Raw genomic sequence first — 24,246 nt, forward strand, 5'->3', positions numbered from 1 at the left:
TTACAAAAACACTCAACATGAAAAATGGAAAAGAAAAAATCTTACAAACTCGTTCACTTGTTTGGTCCAGTGTTCTGTCACGGGTGGTTGCTGGCAGACAGATGAGGAAGACATATATGATTCAATTCAAAAGGTTTATTCTCTAAAGATCTAACAGGAAGGCAAACGGATAGCAACACACACTGAACATAGACAATACCGGACACTGAACTTTTTCTTCTTCTTTTTGAAATTTTATTGGCGGTTGACAAACAACAAAATGGTGTATTACCGCCACCGACTGGTATGGAGTGTGGATCGAAATGACATACTCTCACCCTTTTTACAAATAATAAATAAATAAATAATATACTCTCCCACAAATTATTTATTTTAAGATATTGAAAAATAAAACTATAACATTAATTTCCCGAGTTATTTTGTAAAATATCTCCTAGTATAAATTGCATTTTTATTTTTGCTAGATTTTGCATTTCGAATCCTTCTTTCAGCCTTGTATTTCTGACAGTATAGCATAACATGTTCCACAGTTTCTTCTTGTCCACTTGGTTGAACATGAAATGGAGGAACCTCTGAGAATTACCCTCCCCATCTGCTCTAGTGCCATTGTTCAGATGAGTTCTCATCAGGCTGAGAAAAGCTGATTGAACATACAGCTACTCCCAGTGCTACTGGGCTCTGACAGCATTTGTTTGAAGGCAGAGCTTGAGCCAGGAAAGAAATCTCGCTCTGAATTTGATATGAAAGGACAAGCTGTCATTTGATCACTGAGAGCTTTTTCCTGCACCTCTTACACCTCAAACTCATTAGGTTTCCTTAAGAGCCGAGTTAGTCAGGCCGTTCATTACCCTTAGTTCAGAGATTTTTAGCCTTTTTAGAAAGATAAAGGGAGAGAGAAAGATTGAATCACCTGCTGCTGAAGATAATTAATGTAACAGTGTTTTAAGGCTCAGTCTGAAGGGCCCAGAGGCTTTATGTAAGATGTTTTTCTAGTCATTTAAAAAAAAAAAATCTTTTTACAAGAGTTGTCAATTTAATGTGTTAATTTAGAGTTCTTATCAACAAATAAACCACTTTTTGTAATATCCATTCCATGGTTTACTAATGTGCCACATCACAGGCTTTTTGCAGCAAATATTGATGTACAGTATGTAATTGGTATTATTAATCAGTAAATATTGTGTAGTGTATATTAATATAATTGAGATACTTTTGAATTTAGTTTTTATTTTTATTTTCCATTTTCATTTTTTTCATTTTGTTATGAGTTTTTGTCATTATTAAAAAATGTTATGTCTATTTTTTATTTATTTTTATTTCATTTTTAGTTATTTTAGTACATCAAGTTAAACTAGATCTTACTTATCTTACCTTTTCACGATTTAAAATGTTGTGCTCTCACTAAATTAGCAAATGTTTCCATTTATTCCACTTTGTAAATATATTGGATTATGCATCATCATCCTGTACATGCTAAAATCATCTCTAAATATCTTACGATTTAGCAGTGAAAGCACAATGTTCTCATCTTATTGTTTTACTAGTATTAAAAATACATTTCCTGTTGAAACAGTTGTTTCAACAATTAGTCCACAAGCAGGGAAGCAGTGTAATGTATTATTCTCTTTAAAGTGAACTGTCATAACTGAAAGACTCTTCCTCTTCATCCCTCAGGATAATGTGAACTTGCTGCTTACTGAAGAAGAGATGTACAGTCTGATGGAGACCTTCAAGCAGTGCAAGATCATTCCAGGTGTTTCTCTCAGTCCCATTTTAACAGCCTCTTCTAGAGTCATGCTTTAAATATGTGACTTTGTGGAGGAAACTAAGGAAGCTAATTAAAGCTTGTTTTGCTAGCTGAACTGTTTCCATTGATTGATGCTGTAACTTTCCTCTCACCCACTTTCTGCTCAGAGTCGTGCCTGGTGTCAGATGAACTTCTTCAGTACAGGCACTTTGTGACCAAGCAGCTCTTTGAACGAGACTTGACCGATGAAGAGGAAGAGGAGGTTCTGGCTCAGTTTGCAGCACTGGATCCAGAGAAGAAGGGTCAGATTGAGTGGTCTGACTTCCTCTACCACGAGTCACTCTCAGTGCTGCAGAAGTTCCGGACTGAGGTAGGGCTTTCAAAATGGCTGAGAAAACGAAATTAGAACTTTTTACTTGAATATTACTAATATTCTTAATTTAAAAGGTATAATTTCAGTTAGGGGAAAAAAATGCTTTTGACTTGTCTCCTGAGGCCAAAAGATGAGTAAAATATGAATGCACCACATTAAATTGTTTATTCAAAGCAATGAAATAATATGACTGCCTGTAAAAACAAAAAAAGCGCAAAACGTTTAAATTAATGTTTATCAATCAAATATAATTTAATAATACAGTAAAAACATTAATATTGTGAAATATTTTTACAGTTTGCACATTACATATTACAACAGCAACTTAACATGTGAGGTGTGCACTGTGCATTTATATGAATAAACAGCTTTAAACGTGGCTAAACCAATCAGAGTTTACAAGCGTAACCATCTGTTTTATAAGCATTTTTTTAATGTTCAATACTTTCAAAATACTAAATTATACCAAAAAATCAAACAATCAACCAAAAGCAAAGTGTTTATTTTCAATCCAGAATTCGCTGGTGAGAATCCTCACAGCGAAGGAGAGGGATCGGGCACGGGCCGTTTTCCAGAGTCTAGACCAGGACAAAGATGGGATCATTACTGCCGGAGAAGCCAGAAGAGCCCAAACCTCCTGGTTCCACAAGATTAACAAAGAATCACAGTCCTGCAGTGTCAGGTGAGCCAATTATATGAGAGACACTGATGCTAATCACAGTTAGAGGGACATTTCTAAACGGTTCTCAATCACAGCCAGCCTCCTACATAATCAACAATAAACTTCAGAAAAACACTTCAGAATCATTTCAGGGGACTCGTCCAATTTGCCTGTCCTCTGGGAGCAACAAATCGGATCAAGTTCGGCAGTTTTTATAGCCATGTCAAGCTGCCAATGCCTCCACAAGCTGCTAGCCAATGCTAACTGCTCTCACTTTATTAGCATGTATCCCTCATCTCTACTCATGAATTACTGGCTAACTTTGAGTTCAGTAACCCTACCGGGGGAATATGAATCATTTAAGCAGCGCATTTGCTGACAGTTCTGACTTTGGGATTAATGCATAACGTAAATTAGATGATATAACCGGTTGGATAAGTCATCTGTGGAAAGGAGAAAGATTCTCAATGACAGGCTAAATCCAAGGACAAGGACTTACTTTGACAGAGTGCACTTTGCCAGTCATATCATAATTCAAACCTCGCTCGAAGAGTCCAAAAGTCAGAATGATGCATTTTTGCAGAGATTTGTGGGCGAAAATGGAGCCAGGTACCTCAAATATAGATATTGTCCTCCTGAATCCTTCATTCCTCAAGCGCCATCACCCAGAAAGAAATATCACAAATGAGACGTCTTTAGTGGCTTAAATCTTTCTCATAGACAGCAGTGAGTTTAAATTAAATGAATTAGGTTTTATATATGTAATTTAAATATATATAATAATATAATTACATTTTTAGTAGTGCTATTGTATATATTCTCATTTGTGTCTAGTTTTTTTCCTCATTATGAATTTGTGGAGAAATATCTGAGACAAGGTTGATACTTAAATAAGATGTTTTTGAAAGAAGTCTCTTGTTGTAACCTGGCTGTATTTAATCAAAAATACAGAAAAACAATAATATTTTAATAGAAATCATTTAATTTTTTATTTTATTTTAATGTAATGTATTCCTGTGATCAAAGCTGAATTTTCAGCATCATTGATGTCACATGATCCTCCAGAAATAATTCTGATATTCTGATTTTCTGATGAAAAATTATTATTGTTATTATTATTATTATTGTTATTATTATTATCAATAATGAAACAAGTTGTGATGCTTAATATATTGGAAACTGATACGATTTTATTCAGGATTCTTTGATAAATAGAAATTTCTATAGAAAATAGATTAAATAAATATTAAATAGAAAAACTGCATTTATTTGAAATAAAATCTTTTGTAAAAGTATAATTGTCTTTACAGCCACTTTTGATCAGCTTATTTACTTTTTTTAAACATGAATTTTGATTAACTTATCAACATATCTGTGAGTTCAGTATTTGGACAGTCTGTTTTGACATCATTTTCCATGCTTTATTTTATTTTTTCACCAACCATCCCATCCTTTTCACCACTGCTGAATGTCCATTTGCCCTGCAGACTCATGGGATTGTGTTCCCCTTTGTTCAGTATGGGGTAAGTCACTCGATATGCATGGGCCTCCCCTGGAAACATCTTACGTTCCCTGCCATCACCATCATTATTCTCATTATAATCATTGTCACCTCAATTACTAAATATTCCATGATGGAGGCCAAGGAATCAGTGGCTAAAAGTATCAAAGCTAAACTGACTGTAATGGTTGTTCACTATGGCTGTATTAAATGAGATCTTGTCCTCCCATTATCAAGATCAAAAGAGGAGCTTTTGTTCCCCTCAGAGAAAACCTTATATTTTTCATCAGTTTTAAGGGGAGCGGCAGGTTAAATAAGCGCCTGAGTGTGCGGGTGCATGGGGTTGTGGGTGTTTGGCTTGTTCATGGCATGACTAAGCTTGCATCCTAATTTACGCTCATTAAAATCAACTGAGAGCTTGAGATCAAAGCAGACCGCCTCGACTCTGAGCGGTCCCAGTTCTGCAGGAGATGTTTGGGTCGATGTTCAATGCACTGGTCATGGTGGCACTCTGTTTTGCTTCACACATCATTGAACTTAATTACAGGAAGTTCATGTTTCAAATGAATTTATTTCACTCAATGAAGTTTGTCAGATCCTTTCAGTGTTCTGAATGGCATGCTAAGTCTGCAGTTTGTGAGACTACTGTATATACAAGGATTGTGAGCCATTCAGAGTTGAATTGAGAATGCATTTTGAATTCCAATTCAAGTCCTGAATGCATGAGTGAACTAGTTTTGTCTTGCCGGTGGTTAGGTATCGTCTCCCCGGGCTCTGAGGTGTCATGAGAACAACAAATGAGACTGTGAAAACTCAGAGCCGGTAGAAGTGATGCCTGCTGTGATCTGTCCAGTAGTGTGTGTGTGTCTGTGTGGGTGTGACTGAATCCAACAGCGTGTGTTTCAGCGTGCTTTCTTCATCTGCAGTATCAGCCATGTTGGTCCAATATCTGAGAGCAGTCCTGCCAGTTCCAGCAGCGAGAGAAGCAGAGATAAAGCCATGGAGAATGACAACAGGTTGGTGTGTGTGTGTATTCACTTACAATGCAGATGGTCTATCACCCAAGATGCACTGCATGCTCCCATAATGATCAAATCCCATTTTCCATGATTCCCATTCAAATCTGTTGAAAAAAGTCATAGACTAATATAGGAGGAATCTGAACCATGTAAGAACATCCTAAGCACTGCCTAGTAACACCCTAGCAACCACTTAGAAACGCCCAAGGAACAACCCAAAACACCCTATCAACTGCCTAGCAACAACATAGCAACTGCCTAGCGACAGTATAGAAACTACCCAAAACACTCTAGCAACCACCTAGAAATGCCAAAGCAATCAACCAGAACTCTTTAGTAACTCCCTATCAATGCTTTAGCAATCACCTGGAAACGCCCTACCAACCATCCAGAACAGCCTAGCAAATACTTAGCAACCACCTAGCAACAGCATAAAAACCAACCAGAACACCCTAGCAACAACATGGAAATGCCAAGTCAATCAACCAGAACTCGTTATTAACTCCCTATCAATGCTCTAGCAACTACCTGGAAACGCCCTACCAACCATCCAGAACACCCTAGCAACTGCTAAACAACCACCTAGCAACAGCATAGAAACCAGCCAGAACACCCTAGCAACCACCTGGAGATGTCAAGCCAATCAACCAGAACTCGTTAGTAACCCCCTATCAATGCTCTAACAACCACATGGAAACGCCCTACCAACCATCCAGAACACCCTAGCAACTGCTAAGCAACCACCTAGCAACAACATAGAAACCAGCCAGAACACCCTAGCAACCACTTGGAAATGCCAAGTCAATCAACCAGAACTTGTTAGTTCTACTACGCCCTACCAACCATCCAGAACATCCTAGCAACTGCTTAGCAACCACCTAGCTACAGTATAGAAGCTGGCCAGAATACCATAGAAACCACCTGGAAATGCCAAGTCAATCAACCAGAACTCTTTAGTAAGCCCGGGCTTTAGTAAGCCTGATATATCAATGCTCTAGCAACTACCTGAAAAGTCCCTACCAACCATCCAGAACACCATATAACCTGCTTAGCAACAACCTAGCAACAGCAAAGAAACCGACCAGAACACCCTAGCAACCACCTCAATCAACCGGAATTCGTAAGTAACCCCTATCAGTGCTCTAGCAGCCAATCAGAACACCCAAAGCACTGTGTAGAAATGCCCTAACAACCATCTAGAACACCCTAGCAACTGCTTAGCAATGCTATGTCGATCAACCTCTTGTAACTACCTAGCAATGTCCTAGAGAACCATTCAGAACACCCTAGTAACCAACTAGAACATAAGCCCCACATAGAAATGTTCTTGCAACCATACAGAACACCCATCAACTGCTTAGCAACCATCTAGAAACAACATAGAAACCACCCAGAACACCATAGCAACCACTTAACAATGCTGTCAATCAACCTCTAGTTAGCACCTAGAACAGACCTAAATCTAATGTGAACTAAGAGTTTGTAAATGCATGGTATTTACTTGTACTGAAGCCGTCAGCCCACATTATATTAAAATAATTGTGTTTAACAGCAGAATTCCTGGTGAAAAACTACATTACCCATGATGCTGTGCAGATACTGTGCACCAATTATAGTTGAAAAAGCAACACGCTCCAAAAAAAGCTCTTTAGCTCTGCCCACTCCCACGAAGCAATGCGAATGACGTAATCAAGTCGATCTCGCTACACTCTCAAAATACTGAAATGTTTGAATATATATGCATATTTAGCAATATACTTAAAATATATTTATCAACATTTGTAAATGAGCAGTTTTATATTTCTCCATCGTTTTTAATTCGATTATGCTGTACACAATGCTTCATGGGATTGTAGTTCTTTCCCTCACTAAAACTGTTAAGTACAGTCTTGGTACTTTTATCTTTTTGTCCGATTTTCAAAAACTTTTCTGCTTCAAATCACAGTTTGTGTTGTGATTCACCTCGTGGCTGATTAGCTTGTTTCATGGCTTATAACACTTTAACAAAAGATTGTCATGTCTCTGTCAGAAGGAGAATTGGGGGCGGACACATAGTTTCCTGAAATTTTTGACAGAAAAGGAAGGTTTGAAATAGGTCTATAATTATCACAAGTGTAAGATTTGGCTTTCATAAGTGGTTTAATAGCTTTCTCAGTAATTGTACCATCATGTTTTCCAGACCATTTACCTGGGATAACTTCCTGAGGGAGAGCGCCATCTACATCCTGGCCTCCAGGCCCAACAGCTCAGCCATGCACATCCGTTTGCCACTCTAACCGCGGCCACATAGCCTGAGACTTCCAGAGGGGCTTCCTGGGTCCAGATTCACGAGCAAGAGGTACAGAGGACTAAAGCGAGAGTTACACGAGAGTCAAAAACGAGAGTGCGCCACCACACTCAAAGACTGTACAAGCCATCGATGGATTTTTCCTCTAAAAACCCAATCTAGCAACACACTGACAAATTCAACGCTCTTGAACAATAGCACATCTGTCAGCACTTCAGAATTGAGCTTTCACAAGCTTGTTTGATTTTTGATTTTTGTTACCAAGTAACTGTTTCGATCAGAGAACCTGTCACATGTTTGCAAAATTACAGCACCACAGTGTTTGCGTAGTGTTTTTGATGTTGACGTGTTATAACATTTTCCAGTTGTGGCTCTAGCCGAATGAGTTGTGGGATCAATGTGTGAGCAGTAGTCGGATCATTGCTGATCTAATTTCAGTCACCATAAAATATGAATATACAGAGAATATGGTGGGCACATGAATCAAAGTGAGATGCTATATATTGATACTATATATATATATGTATACTATATATATAGTATACGAAATATTGTATTTGTATTTATTCCCATACATTCAGGGATGGATCTTGGACCAGGCCAAGGAGCTTCCAGACTGCCAGGGGCCTTAAGCTGAGTCAAGTGAAAACAAAGGAAACATAAAAATTGTTATTGACAGACAAACGCTACTTTTAAACATTACTATTAAGATACTATAGTAAGAAGATCGACATCAGTTTTCAGTCACTTGACAAGTCGCATTATGAGTTGTGATTCTCAATTTTCTACTTCCATATTATATTTCTGAGTGAAAGAGGATATGTAATGTGGAAAAAGTCAGGCAGAACTTGATTGGATTGTGAAATAAGGTCTTTTGGATTCGTTTCTAAAACTTAGTGAGCTGCCAACTTAATCTATTTGAATCTTATTTTACCCAGTATTTGTTTGTGAATATTTATGGTTATTAGAGTATTTCTTAGTTAGTTTAGCAACCAAAAACTTAATTATGAAGCTTTCTAAGACACCTAATTTTGACAAAAATCATATGATTCAATATTAAAGAACACAAATTAAAAAGTTCCAATTAAAGATCTATTTATTGTACCCAATATCTGTGTGTTCTATGTATTTTTATAGTTTTAAGAATATTATGTCATTAGCTTAGCAACATGCTAATTTCAAACTCCATTGAAATCAGTCAAAGTCCCTTGAAGACAAGTAATTTCACTCAGTGGCCATCTTTGAAACTCCTCTCGGTCATGCAAGTGCATATCTTTTTGAATGGGAAAACATAAATTTTTTCAAAACTGTTCGCCAAGCTCACGATTAAATTTAATATTTGAAATCACCAATGAAATTTGACAACAACTGTCTCATACATTTTGTTTCTAAATGTTCAAATCATGACAGAAAACAACATTTTTCAAGCTGGATCAAGCTAATGGTGTGTTCACACCAAACGCGAAGTGTATATTCGCATCGCGTTATGGTGTGTTCACACCAAACGCGAATAGAGCGTCAGATTCGCGTCTATCGCGTCTAGTTAGTCGCTTGAACATTTTGAATCCATTCGCGCGTCCGCGTCACTCGCGAATAAAAACATCCCGCGAAAAGGAGTGTGACATCATCATCAACAACAACAACACAATTTATTTCTGCCATAATTTTTCCATCATGTCTGAAATAAAGGATATTGCTGCTTTGTACTTGTTGTGGAAGTCCCAAATACGGAGGAAAGCCAACGCCGACGTGTCGGTTCACAGCACCATCAAGAGGCGCACTCAAATCGGTGAATTTCACCGTCTTCACGCGAATTTTCCGCTCGAGTTGAAATATTTCAACTTGCGCGGAAGACGCGATTGAGGCGATTATCGAGCTTTCGCGGCAAACGCGTCGCCCAATTCGCGTCATTCGCGCCGCCCGGGACTTTGTATGTAATCTACTCGCGCAAATGATTAAATTCGCGTTTGGTGTAAACACGCCATAATGCACAGTGGAAGCGTCTGACTGACTCCGGAGCTTCTAATGGTGCGTTCACACCAAACGCGAATAGAGCGTCAGATTCGCGTCTATAGTCGCTTGAACATTTTGAATCCATTCGCGCGCCCGCGTCACTCGCGAATAAAAACATCCTGCGAAAAGGAGTGTGACATCATCATCAACAACAACAACACAATTTATTTCTGCCATAATTTTTCCATCATGTCTGAAATAAAGGATATTGCTGCTTTGTACTTGTTGTGGAAGTCCCAAATACGGAGGAAAGCCAAACGCCGACGTGTCTGGGTTCACAGCACCATCCTCTTGACCACTCAACTCGGTGAATTTCACCGTCTTCACGCGAATTTTCCGCTCGAGTTGAAATATTTCAACTTGCGCGGAAGACGCGATTGAGGCGATTATCGAGCGTTCGCGGCAAACGCGTCGCCCAATTCGCGTCATTCGCGTCTATGCGCGTCTTTGCATTGACTTTGTATGTAATCTACTGGCGCAAATAATTAAATTCGCGTTTGGTGTGAACACACCATAATGGTGCGTTCACACCAAACGCGAATAGAGCGTCAGATTCGCGTCTATCGCGTCTAGTTAGTCGCTTGAACATTTCAAACATTTCATTCTCGCGAATAAAAACATCCCGCGAAAAGGAGTGTGACATCATCATCAACAACAACAACACAATTTATTTCTGCCATAATTTTTCCAACATGTCTGAAATAAAGGATATTGCTGCTTTGTACTTGTTGTGGAAGTCCCAAATAAGGAGGAAAGCCAAACGCCGACGTGTCTGGGTTCACAGCACCATCAAGAGGCGCACTCAACTCGGTGAATTTCACCGTCTTCACGCGAATTTTCCGCTCGAGTTGAAATATTTCAACTTGCGCGGAAGACGCGATTGAGGCGATTATCGAGCATTCGCGGCAAACGCGTCATTCGCGCCGCCCGGCACGAATTCGCGTCTATGCGCGTCTTTGCATTGACTTTGTATGTAATCTACTCGCGCAAATAATTAAATTCGCGTTTGGTGTGAACACACCATAACGGTGCGTGTCCACTACAGCGGCAAAACTCCGCTCAGTGCCGCTGGAAACGCTATAACGCCTCCGCTTTGGGGTGTGTCTGTTGCGAGTGTGTTTAATCTCTGTTTTTTACAACACACGGACAGTATAATCATCAGCGATGCACGCGATTACATTTAGAAATAGGCAAGCTTTGTTTCCAAATGGCCCAAGCAAAGATATCCTTTCAATTTTATAAACTTTTATTAACCCAGCCAATATAATCACAATGAACACATCCAAAATAAAATCTTTAACATATTTAACAACTGCAAAGCGTCTAATTTGTAAACAAAATGATTTACACACTAAATCAAGCATAAACTCCGGCACAATTTGCATATTTTTAAACTCTCAAAACGTCACATCCCGAACCTCACAGCAATTGGCTGCCGACCGCGTTTTTCGCTTGATATTTGCATAAAGTCGAGAACTGCCCAACCTTTTGACGGTCTCGGTCGCTCTCAACGCTTTCTCCGGTCCGCTGTCAATCCCAAAATGCACTGCGCGAGCGTGAAGCTCGACTTCCATAGGAATGAATTGAAAATGCTCGCTCCGCTCCGCTCGCACCGCGCCAGTGGACACGCACCGTTACGGCTGCTGCAGTGACGCGATGATTTTACCAATCGGCAATTGGCTCTTATTTAGAAGGCGGGACTTATTCCACCATATGGGGCGTTAGACTTTTCCCCCTTCAAAACAATACGAGTGACACATCTTGTGTAATTCAATGAATCAGTCAAGTCTTAGCATGCTTCTTTCTAAGGTTCCAACCTACTTATTCTTTAAATAGGTATGATTATTTCAATAATAAAATACTTATGAATTCTATTTAAAGATCTAATTGAAATCAGCTATTTTACTCAATGTTTTTTATAGTAGGTATAGTTAGCTTAGCAACATGCTAATGCTAGACTCTGTTGAAATCAGTTGTCAGTCAAGTCTATCCTGTGTGTTTCATCCAGTCATCATGCTTTGAAAATCAGTTCAAATTGGTCACTTTTAAGGTTTCATTTCAGGATTCTGTCCTATATGTATAGACCTATAGCAAAGCAGCTCACTAGGTTGATAAAAAGTCTAAAAAATGACTTTTTTTTTTTAAAATAGCAATTGTGGAATGCAAAGTTGCAATTAAAAAGTATTATAAGATTTAATTTTATAATTTGTTTCATCCCTGGGGAAAAAGCAATAACACGGGGCCTCGTAAGACCATAATCCTTCCTTGCATTCTTTGTGTCATCATGACCTGTTGTTTTATTTTTCATTTGATGTTTCTTTAACTCACTAGTTTCAGAATTATTATATTTTACTGGGTCTGTAAAAAATGTAACACCTGTTGAGGTGACTTTACTCAGCGTTACCTAAAATAGCTGATGCAAATGTACAATCTTCCAAAAGATTAAAATGCTAATTTAAAGGAAAGAGCCCTGGAAGGATTAGAACTTACTGCCTAAACAAAACGACTCAGATCTTTCTTCCTTTCTTCCTTTCTTTCTTTCTTCCTTCCAGTACGATCATGTTGAAGATTGAAGAAAACACTTTATAATATCTAAAATATTTTTTATTAGGTGTAAATCATGCACACTCCTGTAAAATGGCACCTGGGTTAAAACACTCATTATATCGAACTGTTTGAGGGGGGTATATATGAAACATATCCGCTCTTGTTTATATGGTCATATCCACTGTATTTGCTTGTAGAAGGTTTGTATTGGATTGTGCTAGGCAGTTATTTCAAGGGACTGTGCAATACTCTTGAGTTTTGCTGGTAGTGTTGAAAATAAATGCATGACGTTAACTCCAAAAATTACACTTCAGCTGTGTGGGTCTGAGTCATTTATACACTGTAAAAACATTACTGTTGGTTTTACTTAAAAAAGTGAGTAACCTGGTTGCCTTAAAATATTGAGTTAATTGAAATAAAAAAAATGAGTTAATACAATGAAGGAGATTGGATAAATCAACAGAAACACAAAATATCAAGTTATCTGAACCACATAAATGATCTAAGTTGATTTGACAAAAGATTGATTTTGCCTGCCTACCTGCCAATTGGACTCTCTTTCTCTTTCTCTCTGTGTGTGTGTGTGTGTGTGTGTGTGTGTGTGTGTCTGCCTGCCTATCTGTCTGTCAGTCTGAGGACACTCATAGCACCCTAAACAGCCGAGCACCCTAAATAGAAAGACTGGTACACAAATTGCTCAACAAATTTCACTTCCATCTATATGCTCTTTACTACAGAGAATTCAAAACAAATTCACAATTTCGATCATGTGAAATGCCATTGTGTAATGTCGGCCCTCATGATGTACAGAATATTTGTCGGGACGGAACAGCTGGAAATGGTGATGGCCGTAATAAAACTAATAAAAGTTGAGCTCAGAGGAGAGCACTAAGGGAAGTTGCAGTAGCAGATGTGACAGACATGGCCCCTGGCAGGGAGCTTTTTACACATCTGGTAATGCACAGCGTCACTGCCTCTGCGCTGTCCCATGGGGCCTGTCCTGCATCTGACATTCTCTTGGCAATATCAGACTGCCATTCGGAAAACAATATGTTGAAGGACTCTAAGTGAACACTTAGCTTAGCTTGCGGTGCTTTTTTTTTGCATTACCCTGACTCAGCTAAGATGCTCATTTGTCTAGATAGTCTGGATATGGAGTAATGGATAACTCGTACACATGATGTGTTACTGACAGCACCTTCCTTTGATTCCGAGGGAAGTTGTGTCTTGAGATCCACTGAAGCGAAGACGTTTCACAGCGCAGTAGAGATCACTCATCAGCTGGAGGACAGTCTGGCTGAAAGCCGAGTCTCATCACTCGGTGTCTCCTCAGCACTCATTCATGCTCTCTAGACCAGATTGGAATGTCAGTAGGTGAATTAGATTAAAGAGCAGAAGTCAATTTGTTGTTAGTGTAGCCTAAATGTAAAGAAGGAAAACTAAAGCAGCACACACTTGTCGTGCTTATTTTTCTGAAGGATTCGTTTAAAGATATAAATAAAACTTGAACTTTCAACATAGCATCAACTACAAAATACCAGCAGGGTTCATTAAAAAAAACTTAGATTTTGCTTTTTTTAAAAAAAAAAAGGAAATTTGGGTTAATTTAGGTCCATTAAAATATTTGCATTTTCGTGACAATAAGCTTACCCTTATTTAATGTTTACTGGGGTGCTTTTTATTGCTATTTGTTAGTTATTTGTATTAAAACACAAATACAGTATTTTTATCTTGTAAATATGCAAAATACATGTAATATATGCCAATTAATAAAGTTAAAGCTTAATTTTGGAATGTTTAAGAATTATATATATACAGAGAGAGAGAGAGAGATACATACATTTTCATATTTTCATGTTTATATAAGCTGTATATAAGGAAATAATATTAATAGAATATTATGTTACAGAATACAGTATGTTGCACTGCCTTTATGTTTTTTTTTTTTTTTTGTTTTTTTTTTGCATACGTATTTTAATACTCTTCGTTTAGTTTTTGTGAAATTTAATTTCTATTTTGTTCTTTTGATTTTGGGGTGAAATATGAAAACAAAAATGCATAATTAAAACCCAGTTTCCTTTTTAATGCTACATTTATTTTCACACACTAATCAGACCGAGCAGGAGCTGCAGCTGACGGAGTCTTAGTCGTCTAGCCCCACATCTTTGTCTCTATTTTTAAAAGCACATTTCATTAATTATTCAACCAATTCTTTCAGCGTTTTCAGCTATAATGCACTCTCCTGACCTCTTTTTGTCTATATGACGCAGTAACCTTAAAAATAGGCTACTCCTCACCTTCACAGGCTGATCATAAATTCAGTGCCACAGATTCCTATCTATACTTTCCTTCAGAATCATTTGACACCAATTTCATAGTGGTCTTTACTTCAAGAGCTGCATTAGACCATTTACCAGACCAAAAGTAGACTATCTAGTCAGTCAAGTTCATTACATCTGTTTTGCTATTGTATGGCCAAAACAAAGAGACGTATGTGTATACTGATGTAAAGCTAGGTTATCATCATAAATAACGTAAATAGCACTGAAGCTCCAGTAGTGCATGTCTAAAAGGAAGTGAGACAGAGAGTCTAATTTCAAAAGCAACACTCTGCTTTTGCTACTATGCGAATTGTCAGGCGTTGAAGATTAATATGAAATTTAAACTCTGGTTGAACTGCAATTTTCCGCCCTTAAAATGCTAGGTTTCCTGACTTTGAAGCCATGTTGGTTTGAGATCTACTTGTCTCCCACTCTTTTCCTATAGTATTTTCTGGTGTGTGTAGCGTGTCTGTGTGTGAGCAAAACGGTGTCTAATAGGATGAAATTGAAGGGGATCACAAATGCAAATTCTGGTATTCAAATGTTGTCTTCTCTGATTGCAACCGCTCAACTCAGAAAAGCACTACAAAAGCAGAAGAAATTATACATTCTTGTTTTTGCACAGCAATCTTCCTTTTTAATGCATAATTAAACAGCATTTTTTCACTGCATGTTTAAGTGGGAGGGTGAGAAAGAGGAGAAATAATGTGTGTGTGTGTGTGTAGTGGTTGGTCTGCAACACTGGTTATGACAGAGGGAAAGCCAGTGGGGGAGTAATTGCACTTTGCATGACACACAGTGAATCTGATGACATACTGAGACTGAGGAAAAGCAGATAACTCAGATACATGTACATGCCATGCACACAAGATTATTGTTATCAAATAAGTTATACACATTCAATATAGATATCTTTGGGATCTTAAAATGAAAGCAAAATCAATTTAATCTAATTTCCGAGACCATCATCTCTTCTGGTCTCTTCTCTATCTTGTGGTTAAATGTCTCCATCCAGTGGCGGTTAATGGACTTTGCACATATTCCCATATGGACAATACCTAGGCACTTTTCATTCCAAATGCCATGAAAACAAATAAAAAAGACCTTTCATGTGGAAACAAATGTGAAAACTGCTGCACACTTCATTTCATGGGTGTTCTATTACTACGTTACATGGTTTAATAAAGATTTAGCTTCTAAGGAGTCCCCAATAGACCTTATTCACAGAGCGCCATCTTTGATTTTTAAAGGGATAGTTCACTCCAAAAATGAAAATTTTGTCATCATTTACTCACCCTCAGTTTGTCCAAAATCTGAGTTTCTTTCTTCTTTTGAACACAAAATAAGACATTCTGAAGAATGTTATAACGAGAGAGTTGACGGTATAGGAAAAGAAAAATACCATGGAAGTCAATAGAGAACTGCAGCTGCAGGTATGACATCAATTTGTAGGCCAAAACGCGCAAGCGAGTTAGCATTTTAGCACTTCCGGACCGGTTCCATCGTCAGTGGGTTTTTTGAATAGGGTTTTGGTTAAATGGCTGAAATAAGGTCTGTGTTGAACACAAGCTCAAGACACATTTTATTCTACGACATAACATCAGTATTACCTCACTCGTGATTTTTTTAAAGCTGTTAAGTGTCTTGAAAAAGGTGGTCTAAGTGGCTAAATGGGACTACAGAGGCATCATCACGCTGAACAGGTAAACTCAGTCCACTTTTACAGCCTTGTTATGCTTATAATTGTGCTAAACTACTCTAACTCAAATGTTCTGTGAAAATGTTTTTAGATAAAAACTTATAAGATAAAGAATTGTCGGAAGCTTAGTGATGGTGACGTTGAATTCGTGTGACCGTGGTGTAGTTCGTTTATAGCCTACCTTTAGCTTTTTACTTCTGGCGACTGCATCTAGGCTTCAAAATTCATAAAAGTTGTGTTTATCTGTGATAATTATCTTGATGGACAAAACGTTCAAGTATCCTAAACTTTTGTTGGCCACAGAGCTTGTTTTTAGGGATAATCCAAAACCCTATGGGAAATTCCTATTGGGGTTTGTTGAGGGAACCAGTGTGATGCTAACTGCCAGTTGGCCTACAAAGTGACCTCATATCTGCACCAGTCTATTAATAGGCTAGGCTGTCAACTGTCTGGTTACCAACATTCTTCAAAATATCGTCTTTTGTGTTCAGCAAAAGAAAGAAAATCATACAGGTTTGGAACAACATGAGGGTGAGTAAATGATGACAGAATTTTCATTTTTGGGTGAACTAACCCTTTAACGGGAATGAAAGCAAGGCTGTGAGGGAAAGCCCATAATATGGGAAAGCCATCTCTTCAGTGGGTTATTTATTCAGCAGACAAAAAAACTGAAAACATGAGCTGTGGAAAACTATAAGTGATCTAGGAGCTTTCTACAGCGGACGCTATTGAAAACACGGTAAGTCTGACCCTCAAAGTCTCCCTGTCATACTGCTGTGTGCTGTTCCCCTAGTTTGTTATAAGAAACGCGCATGCGCAGAGAAACAGCTGCGTCTCTCCCCCTAGCGGGCGTAGTTGAAGTAGCGCATGCGTAGTGGAGTTAAAGTCCGCGGTGGGCGGAGTGGTTGCGAGGATGTACAGTTTGTGACGATAAGCAATGTGAATGAAAAAATGACGAAATAACTGTGATCGAGGGCTAGTAGCGGTCGCGACTCGTGAATACAATTCATACAGTACGGCGCAAAAGGGAATGTAAGTCCTGTCACATTAAAAATGTGCAACCGTAATTAAATTATTTCAAAAAATGAAAAATGTGTGGCAATCTTGCAGTCGATAAGAATGCTCGATGCGGCTAACTATATAGCACTACTAGTGTTGTTGCAGTGGCGCGCGACAGCGTAGGGTTGTTTATAATTTCAATATAACGGCATTTGCATAGTTTCACAGTCAAAGCGTTTGCATTATTTTCCCGTCATAGTGAAGATTGATATTGAAATTTAGATTAAGGCTTATAATGCATTTAATGTCAGGACGATACATCTTCTTTCATACGTTTGAACCTGAAGCTGAAGTTACTGGCTCTTCTTTATCTTTTTTTGCCAGGCTTCCTTTGAGAGCTTGTGACCTTGCAGTAGAGTAACTTAAGGTTTTCTAAAAACATATGCAAAAAAAAAAAAAAAAATGTGCCTCGAGGTACGCAGTTAAATTAATGGGGCTGTCAGCGTTGTCAAAATGTTGTTTTGTTGAGTAAGCAGTAAGAATCAGAAATGCCAGAGCTTGCAATATGAATAACCTAAAACACATTCATACCAATTTGGACTACGAACTCAGATGTTTGATTAACCAATTACTATTTAGTATGCTAAAATTACAATGACCTGACAGCCATCGATTTGATCAAATTATCAGTTTAATTCAATGAAGATTTTAAAACTAGTCTTTAAATTCTTAAGTGTAAGTATTAAAATCCAAAAACCCTAAGCACACCTAAAGAGACCCAATCAAAAATGAAATCAAAATGTTTTTTTTAGTTCTTTACCAAAAATGGCTTTTTAATGTAGTCTACATGGAAAAATGGATCTAAACCATTCATGACTTACTGCAAATTTGATGATGTTGAATGTGTCTTGGGCATATCTCAAAAATGCTCTTGAAGGATGAACAAATAACATTTTGAGAGCGTAATGGCTTTGAACAATGTTCTATTAATGTTACTGGAATAACGTTTGTTCATAACCTTGAGAGAACCTTGCCAGAACGTTAGCCAAAGCTCTGATAGCGTTCCCTGTTAGCTGGGGGAAATCCATGTTTTATATAGGATTAGTGATGCATTACATTAAGATCACCATGTTTCTTACACTGTTTGTTTTGGGTTACAGATCATTTCTAGCCCAACCAGCTGGCTGCTTACCCTCTGTGACCTTTTTTTAAGAGCACTATGGGGAACACAAGCAGTGAGAGGGCAGGCATGGGCCAGGAAAAGGCCCACAGAAGGGACAGTCGAGGAACTAAGGAAGGAGACCGTCCCAAAATCCTAATGGACAGCCCAGAAGATGCTGATATTTTTCATGGGGAGGACATCAAAGTGTGTGCTGGCTCACATTATCTGTTCGCTTATGAAGATATCATAATTTAGATATGATGACCATGTGTTCTATCTTTAATTTTCTATTAGGCACCATTGGTAAAAGAGGAATTCATTGACTGGAGGTCAGACCTGGAGACCAGTGAAAAGGTTCTCACTTTAGATCGACCCACTGTGTTTCGGTGGACGGGAGCTGGAAGAGAAGTCTATATTTCTGGCTCTTTTAATAATTGGACCAATAAGATTCCTTTGATTAGGAGGTAAGTAACATTTAACGGTAACTAGAACTATTACAAAAATTAATTAGTAAATAAATCAATAAATAATTAAACCTAAATAGTTATATTAAAATAAACAATAAGATAATTTATAGAGCAAAATTGCAAAAAATTAAACTAAAATCAAAATGAAAACTTTTTGCTAAGCTAATAAAAAATATAATAGTATATAAATACAAAGTTCTGTCATGAAACTCTAGATGGCGCTGATAGGTCCTTAACTCACATCATTCTCTATAGGGCACAGATGATTGGTTATGCTGACTGTTACAAATGGAGAAGTCTTCTGCTGAAAGTATTCTTCTGATATCTTTAAACTACAAATTCATTCATTTAACATTAATGTTTACCTCTGTTTCTTCAATAGTCAAAACAACTTTGTGGCGATTGTGGATTTGCCTGAGGGTGAACACCAGTATAAATTCTTCGTGGATGGACAGTGGACACATGACCCAACAGAGGTGACGGAGACATCAATCATCATCATCATTATCCTCCATTAGTATAAAACCAGCACAATATTGACCTTCTTTCTCTTCAGCCTGTGGTGACCAACCAGCTCGGCACGGTCAACAACATCATCCAGGTGAAGAAGACAGACTTTGAGGTGTTCGATGCACTCATGGTGGATTCACAGAAATGCTCTGACATGTCAGGTTTGAACACAACCATTTCCACATTTCCACTTCCAAACGATCTGCCACATGATGTATCATTAATGGACAAAAATGGTCAGTCGTGGGTTGTTATGACACATTGTATTTATTGATTATAGACCTGTCCAGCTCTCCTCCTGGGCCGTACCATCAGGACTCTTACGTCCCCAAACAGGAGGAGAAATTCAAATCTCCCCCCATCCTGCCCCCTCATCTCCTACAGGTCATCCTCAATAAGGACACAGGCATCTCAGTGAGTACCTTGCATCAGGCCTGTAAAAATGACAGTTAGATAACCATCATAGTACCATTCTCTGCTAAATGATTTGATTTGATGAAAGGCCCTATGATTTTTACTGGAATGTAAGGAATTTATATATCAAAAGAGTAGGGTTTTTACAATTAATCAAATTCAAATTGCGATATTTGGACTGGTGTCTTTGATTATTAAATCACATTATTAAATCATTCGAAGTCAACATGCTCTGTGTTTTTGTCTACTGCACATACTCACAGAAACTCACTACAAACCGCCAAAATAAAAGTTTCGTTTAACTTGGAAGTTACGACAGAAATGGACTATTGTGTAGTAAAATGTGCTTCTTAAAAATAATAAGAATAAGAATAATAGGTAAGAATAATATTAATATTTTTAAGGAATATTGCACAATTATTATTTTTTTTTCAGTCCTTGCTGTAATTTATACAATAAAAGTGTAGATGTGCAGTACTTTATTTGACAAAAAAGAAGTTGAATTACATTTTTAAAGATTCATTACATTTTAAGTTTTATAAATTCATTTGTATTAAATCATAAAACACAGAATCCAGAAAAAAATTAAACGGACAACAAAAAAAAGTTTAGGAAACATTTTTTTTTTTAATAATTGTGTTTCATAGCACTCAAGAAGTATCAATAATATCAAATTATTGATATAAACATTTTTTTAAATACAATTTTCAGCTTAAATATACACAATTCTATCTATAACTTTAGAATCTGTAACATTATGTGCACTTATAGCTCTTATCTGCAAATATTGGTCTTGAATAGAGTACACACCGTTCACACCAAGGATGATACCTATAACAATAAAGATATCAATATAATCCACTAGTGTGGACACTAATATAGTTATCGTTGTAGTTAATGTTCTTGGTGTGAACGGACCTTAAAACTTCCTTGCCATAGTGATGTGGGTCATTCTTGTCTTTTTAGTGAATAGGTTGATCTGGTTCACAGTTGATCACAATCACATGATTAACTAGCAAATTGATTTGAATTTTAATTATTGAAAAAGGCATGGGATATTTATATGTTATTTAATTTGTCAAAAAGTTTAATTGGTCAAAATAGACTCCCATTATAAATGGCGTAGTTCAGATGACCCTCTTTTGGGGATCGAGGCCCAGATTGGGGAAACTCTGATGTAATTAGAGTAATTGTGTTAATTTTATTTCTACACGTTATTACTTAAAAAGTGTTTCATTGCATAATTGCATTGTTAGGTCCAATATAGATGCTGCTAATAGAAATGCGTTCTTGTTTTCCAACAGTGTGATCCAGCTTTGCTCCCTGAGCCCAATCACGTCATGCTTAATCACCTGTACGCTCTGTCCATTAAGGTAAAGCAACTTAAAGAGCTCTGTGAGATGAACCCGCACTGATTTCAAGTCTGTTCTGATGACTCTGTATCTCGTCTGGCTCTCTGACAGGATGGCGTAATGGTTCTGAGTGCCACCCACCGGTATAAGAAGAAATATGTCACAACCCTGCTGTACAAGCCGATCTGAGAAACATGGCCGCTCAGTTTATACGACCTCTGATATATCTTATATCAGTAGTATGTATTATTGTAAATAGGGATGTACAGAGATGCACTTTAGAGAAAAATCCCACCGCACTGGGTATACACTAATCAGAAACTACAGGACATATCTGCTCTTTTAGAGGTTGGTACACTTTATAAAATTATTACTCAGTGGAACTGGGCCAAATTGACTCAATCTAAACCAGTATTTGGATAAGAGGAGGTGTTCTTGAATGTGAAAATGAGTGTAAATAGAGCTTGACATGTTCATTATTTTGTTTAGTTAAGTGTTAAAAAAAATTATATAGCTGTGTAGATAAATATTAATATATTATTAGGAAGCATATTGATTATCGGCCAGAAAAAGGCCTGTTATCAGCGGTTTGTGTCTGAGACCCTAATATAGAAAAACTGAAGGGTTTAAGAAAATGTTTCACTCAAGAAACTAATTACATTTTTTTCAATTTCATGAAAAAGTTGATCCTTTTAAATCCATCTTTTAATCTTCTACATTTTTATTAGAACAGAGCGAAATAATTATTGCAAACATCTTGATTTAAGTTTTAATCTGTGTTATGTTCTCTGAAATTAAATATCACTTTTAATAAATGATTCCACCAATTTTGGCTCCGTTTCATTATTGCGTTTACAAGTATTAGGGTGGATTGAGTTGTGGAAATTTTATGCTCTCACTTTATGCTCTTGAAACCGTGAATTCCCTTCATGCTCTTCATGCTGGCTTTGGACATTCTGGGTAAGTACAGCAGCAAATGGAAATCTTTCCAAAGAAATAAGTAAAAAATATCCCCATAATAATATCTTTATTGACTCATAATGTTATGCTCATGGATCTGTCATTACTCCTTAAAATAAATGTTCTTTATGGTCATTGATGGCTCTTTGGAGAACCTTTATCATCCATGGAACATTTCCAATACATAAAAGGTTCTTCAGATTATCAAATATTACTGTGATGAACAACACCTGTGCTAACTGACTTCATGAATCCACTAAAAAGCACCTTGAGATCAGTTGATTAGCCTGGATATTTGATTTTCTAATGTACTGAATTTCATGCATTAACTGACATAAATGTCAGACTCTGTTGTAACATAAGCCTCTGGCTAACGTTAACTGGCTAATAAACATGCTGACATTTGATCAATGTCCTCTATAGATGCTATCAAATTCATCACAAGATTATGCAATGCATAAAATGCTAGTCCATCCAGGACCACCCATACAACATACCCTATGTCTACAGCTGTGACGGGCCAGGAAAGAAGGTCATCTGCAGTGAATAACAATGTTTCGCTCGGCCTACTTATCGCATTACAGAAAATATTTAGGTGAGAACAATCCATGTTATAGCACTCCTCAGTAGTTACTCATGAAATTACATGGTCATATAAAGGCTTAGGTAAATTACAATCCTAATGTGTTTTGGCACTTCTAGCACAGAAGGTGGAAATAATTGCTTATTTTGAGGTCACTCATGAGTCATGACGCAATGTGCGCAGTACAAACAGGTCTGTCTGCAGTCTTTGGTGTATTAAATAAAAAGACAATTACAGTTTATAGGAGTGCTGACGCAAAACATCCAACCAGGCAACATGAATGTTGCATTATTCATTATGTGTGTGCGTGTGTGTGCGCGCGCGCATGTGCATAGCTTAATAGCACACATTGAAATTTTGTCAGTAAATAGGATCAAAATCTTAACAGACACTATTCTTGACAAAATTTGGTAACACTAAGTTGGTTCTATTTATTCTATTAACATTAGTTAACTTACATTGTTAGTTCATGTTAACTAATGTACAAAATACTTGTAAAACATTTATTAATCTTAGTTGATGTTATTTTCACCATTTGCATCAGCATTATTAACTCTATCCCTTTCTTTTACTGTCTATATGCTCTTTCCCCACCATTGACAGAAATTTCCGCCATTTATGAGACGGCGCTTCCCCACTGTTATATGGCAGGGGGCGCTATTACACATACAATCATCAACATTAAACAGCATATAAATCAAAACTGCCTAATGTTACTGAATGAAATGTCGACCCAGGACGAGCTACAGGACTGTGAAGTTGGGTGTTGATGGATCAGTCTATGAGCAATGGATCAAGTGTTGATCAATCTACTGCATCTGTTTAGATCATCGTTCTGAATCCCATCTAGACAAAGTCTTTGACAAAAACATGATTTTCTCAGCGTTTTGCTCAAAATGTTGCTTTATTTTAAAAACATTATTATATATTATTCATGTGTTGATAAAAAAGAATGCATGAAGCTAGAATAAAACTTTTTTTTTAAAGCTATTCTTTCTATATTGCTATACTGCATGTTCAGATATTCATACAACAAAATATTCTGGGGGCCATGACAATTTTGTGAAACTGCAGATCAAGCGCACGAGGCTGCATGTTTTTTTCTTGTTATGAATTGTATCCTATTTTCCGCCATTACAGTCAACTACGCGAAGTGATATGGAACTGTAATGCGGTCAAAACCTGCCTGGAACTACTTTAGCCGCGTGCGTTTCCCTGAAAATAATTGCACACCTTAGAACATTCGTCAACCAATCAGATTCAAGCATTCAACGGACCTGTAGTATAACTAATGTTAACTAACAGTGTTGAGGGAAATGCATTACAAGTAACATGACTTACTCATGATTTTTTAACTATAGTAAACTAATGCATTACTTTTACAAAATATCGGAGATACTTTTTCAAATAAGTAACGCAAGCTCCTTGTTTTCTCATTTAAATGCACAAAAACAATTCAGTATTCCTCAAAATGAATAAAAACAGTGGAATGCAAACTCAGAATATTACGCAAACCTGAAATAATTAAATCTGTTAAATAATACAATTCAACCTTACCAATAAACAAAAAATGACTTGATAAACATCACATTTGTGTTTCATCATTTTATTTTTCCTACTCAGCGCCCTCT

At 37.3% G+C, this 24,246-nt stretch overlaps 2 protein-coding genes across 4 annotated transcripts in view; both read left to right on the plus strand.

Moving 5' to 3' along the window:
- Positions 1–12,454, plus strand: part of phf24 (PHD finger protein 24) — a 40,282-nt gene extending 27,828 nt beyond the window's left edge. For 2 of the 3 annotated variants that reach the window (XM_084104835.1, XM_084104834.1), the window contains 6 exons: positions 1,675–1,753; positions 1,915–2,117; positions 2,636–2,802; positions 4,269–4,304; positions 5,209–5,298; positions 7,481–12,454. In XM_084104835.1, the coding sequence (XP_083960961.1) occupies positions 1,675–1,753; positions 1,915–2,117; positions 2,636–2,802; positions 4,269–4,304; positions 5,209–5,298; positions 7,481–7,577 (672 nt within the window). In that variant the 3' untranslated portion in view covers positions 7,578–12,454. The remainder of the gene's footprint in view (positions 1–1,674; positions 1,754–1,914; positions 2,118–2,635; positions 2,803–4,268; positions 4,305–5,208; positions 5,299–7,480) is intronic. The other variant, XM_084104836.1, reaches the window with a different exon arrangement.
- Positions 12,455–17,057: 4,603 nt separating this feature from the next.
- Positions 17,058–21,899, plus strand: prkab1a (protein kinase, AMP-activated, beta 1 non-catalytic subunit, a). Its single transcript, XM_084105550.1, has 8 exons — positions 17,058–17,200; positions 18,328–18,533; positions 18,624–18,793; positions 19,179–19,272; positions 19,353–19,467; positions 19,587–19,720; positions 21,025–21,093; positions 21,184–21,899. Exons 2-8 carry the CDS (start codon positions 18,387–18,389, stop codon positions 21,259–21,261), a joined length of 807 nt encoding a protein of 268 aa, XP_083961676.1. The 5' UTR covers positions 17,058–17,200; positions 18,328–18,386; the 3' UTR covers positions 21,262–21,899.
- Positions 21,900–24,246: the final 2,347 nt, after the last annotated feature.

The sequence above is a fragment of the Abramis brama genome, assembly GCF_963993115.1.
Source record: "Abramis brama genome assembly, chromosome: 25".
NCBI lineage: Eukaryota > Metazoa > Chordata > Actinopteri > Cypriniformes > Leuciscidae > Abramis > Abramis brama.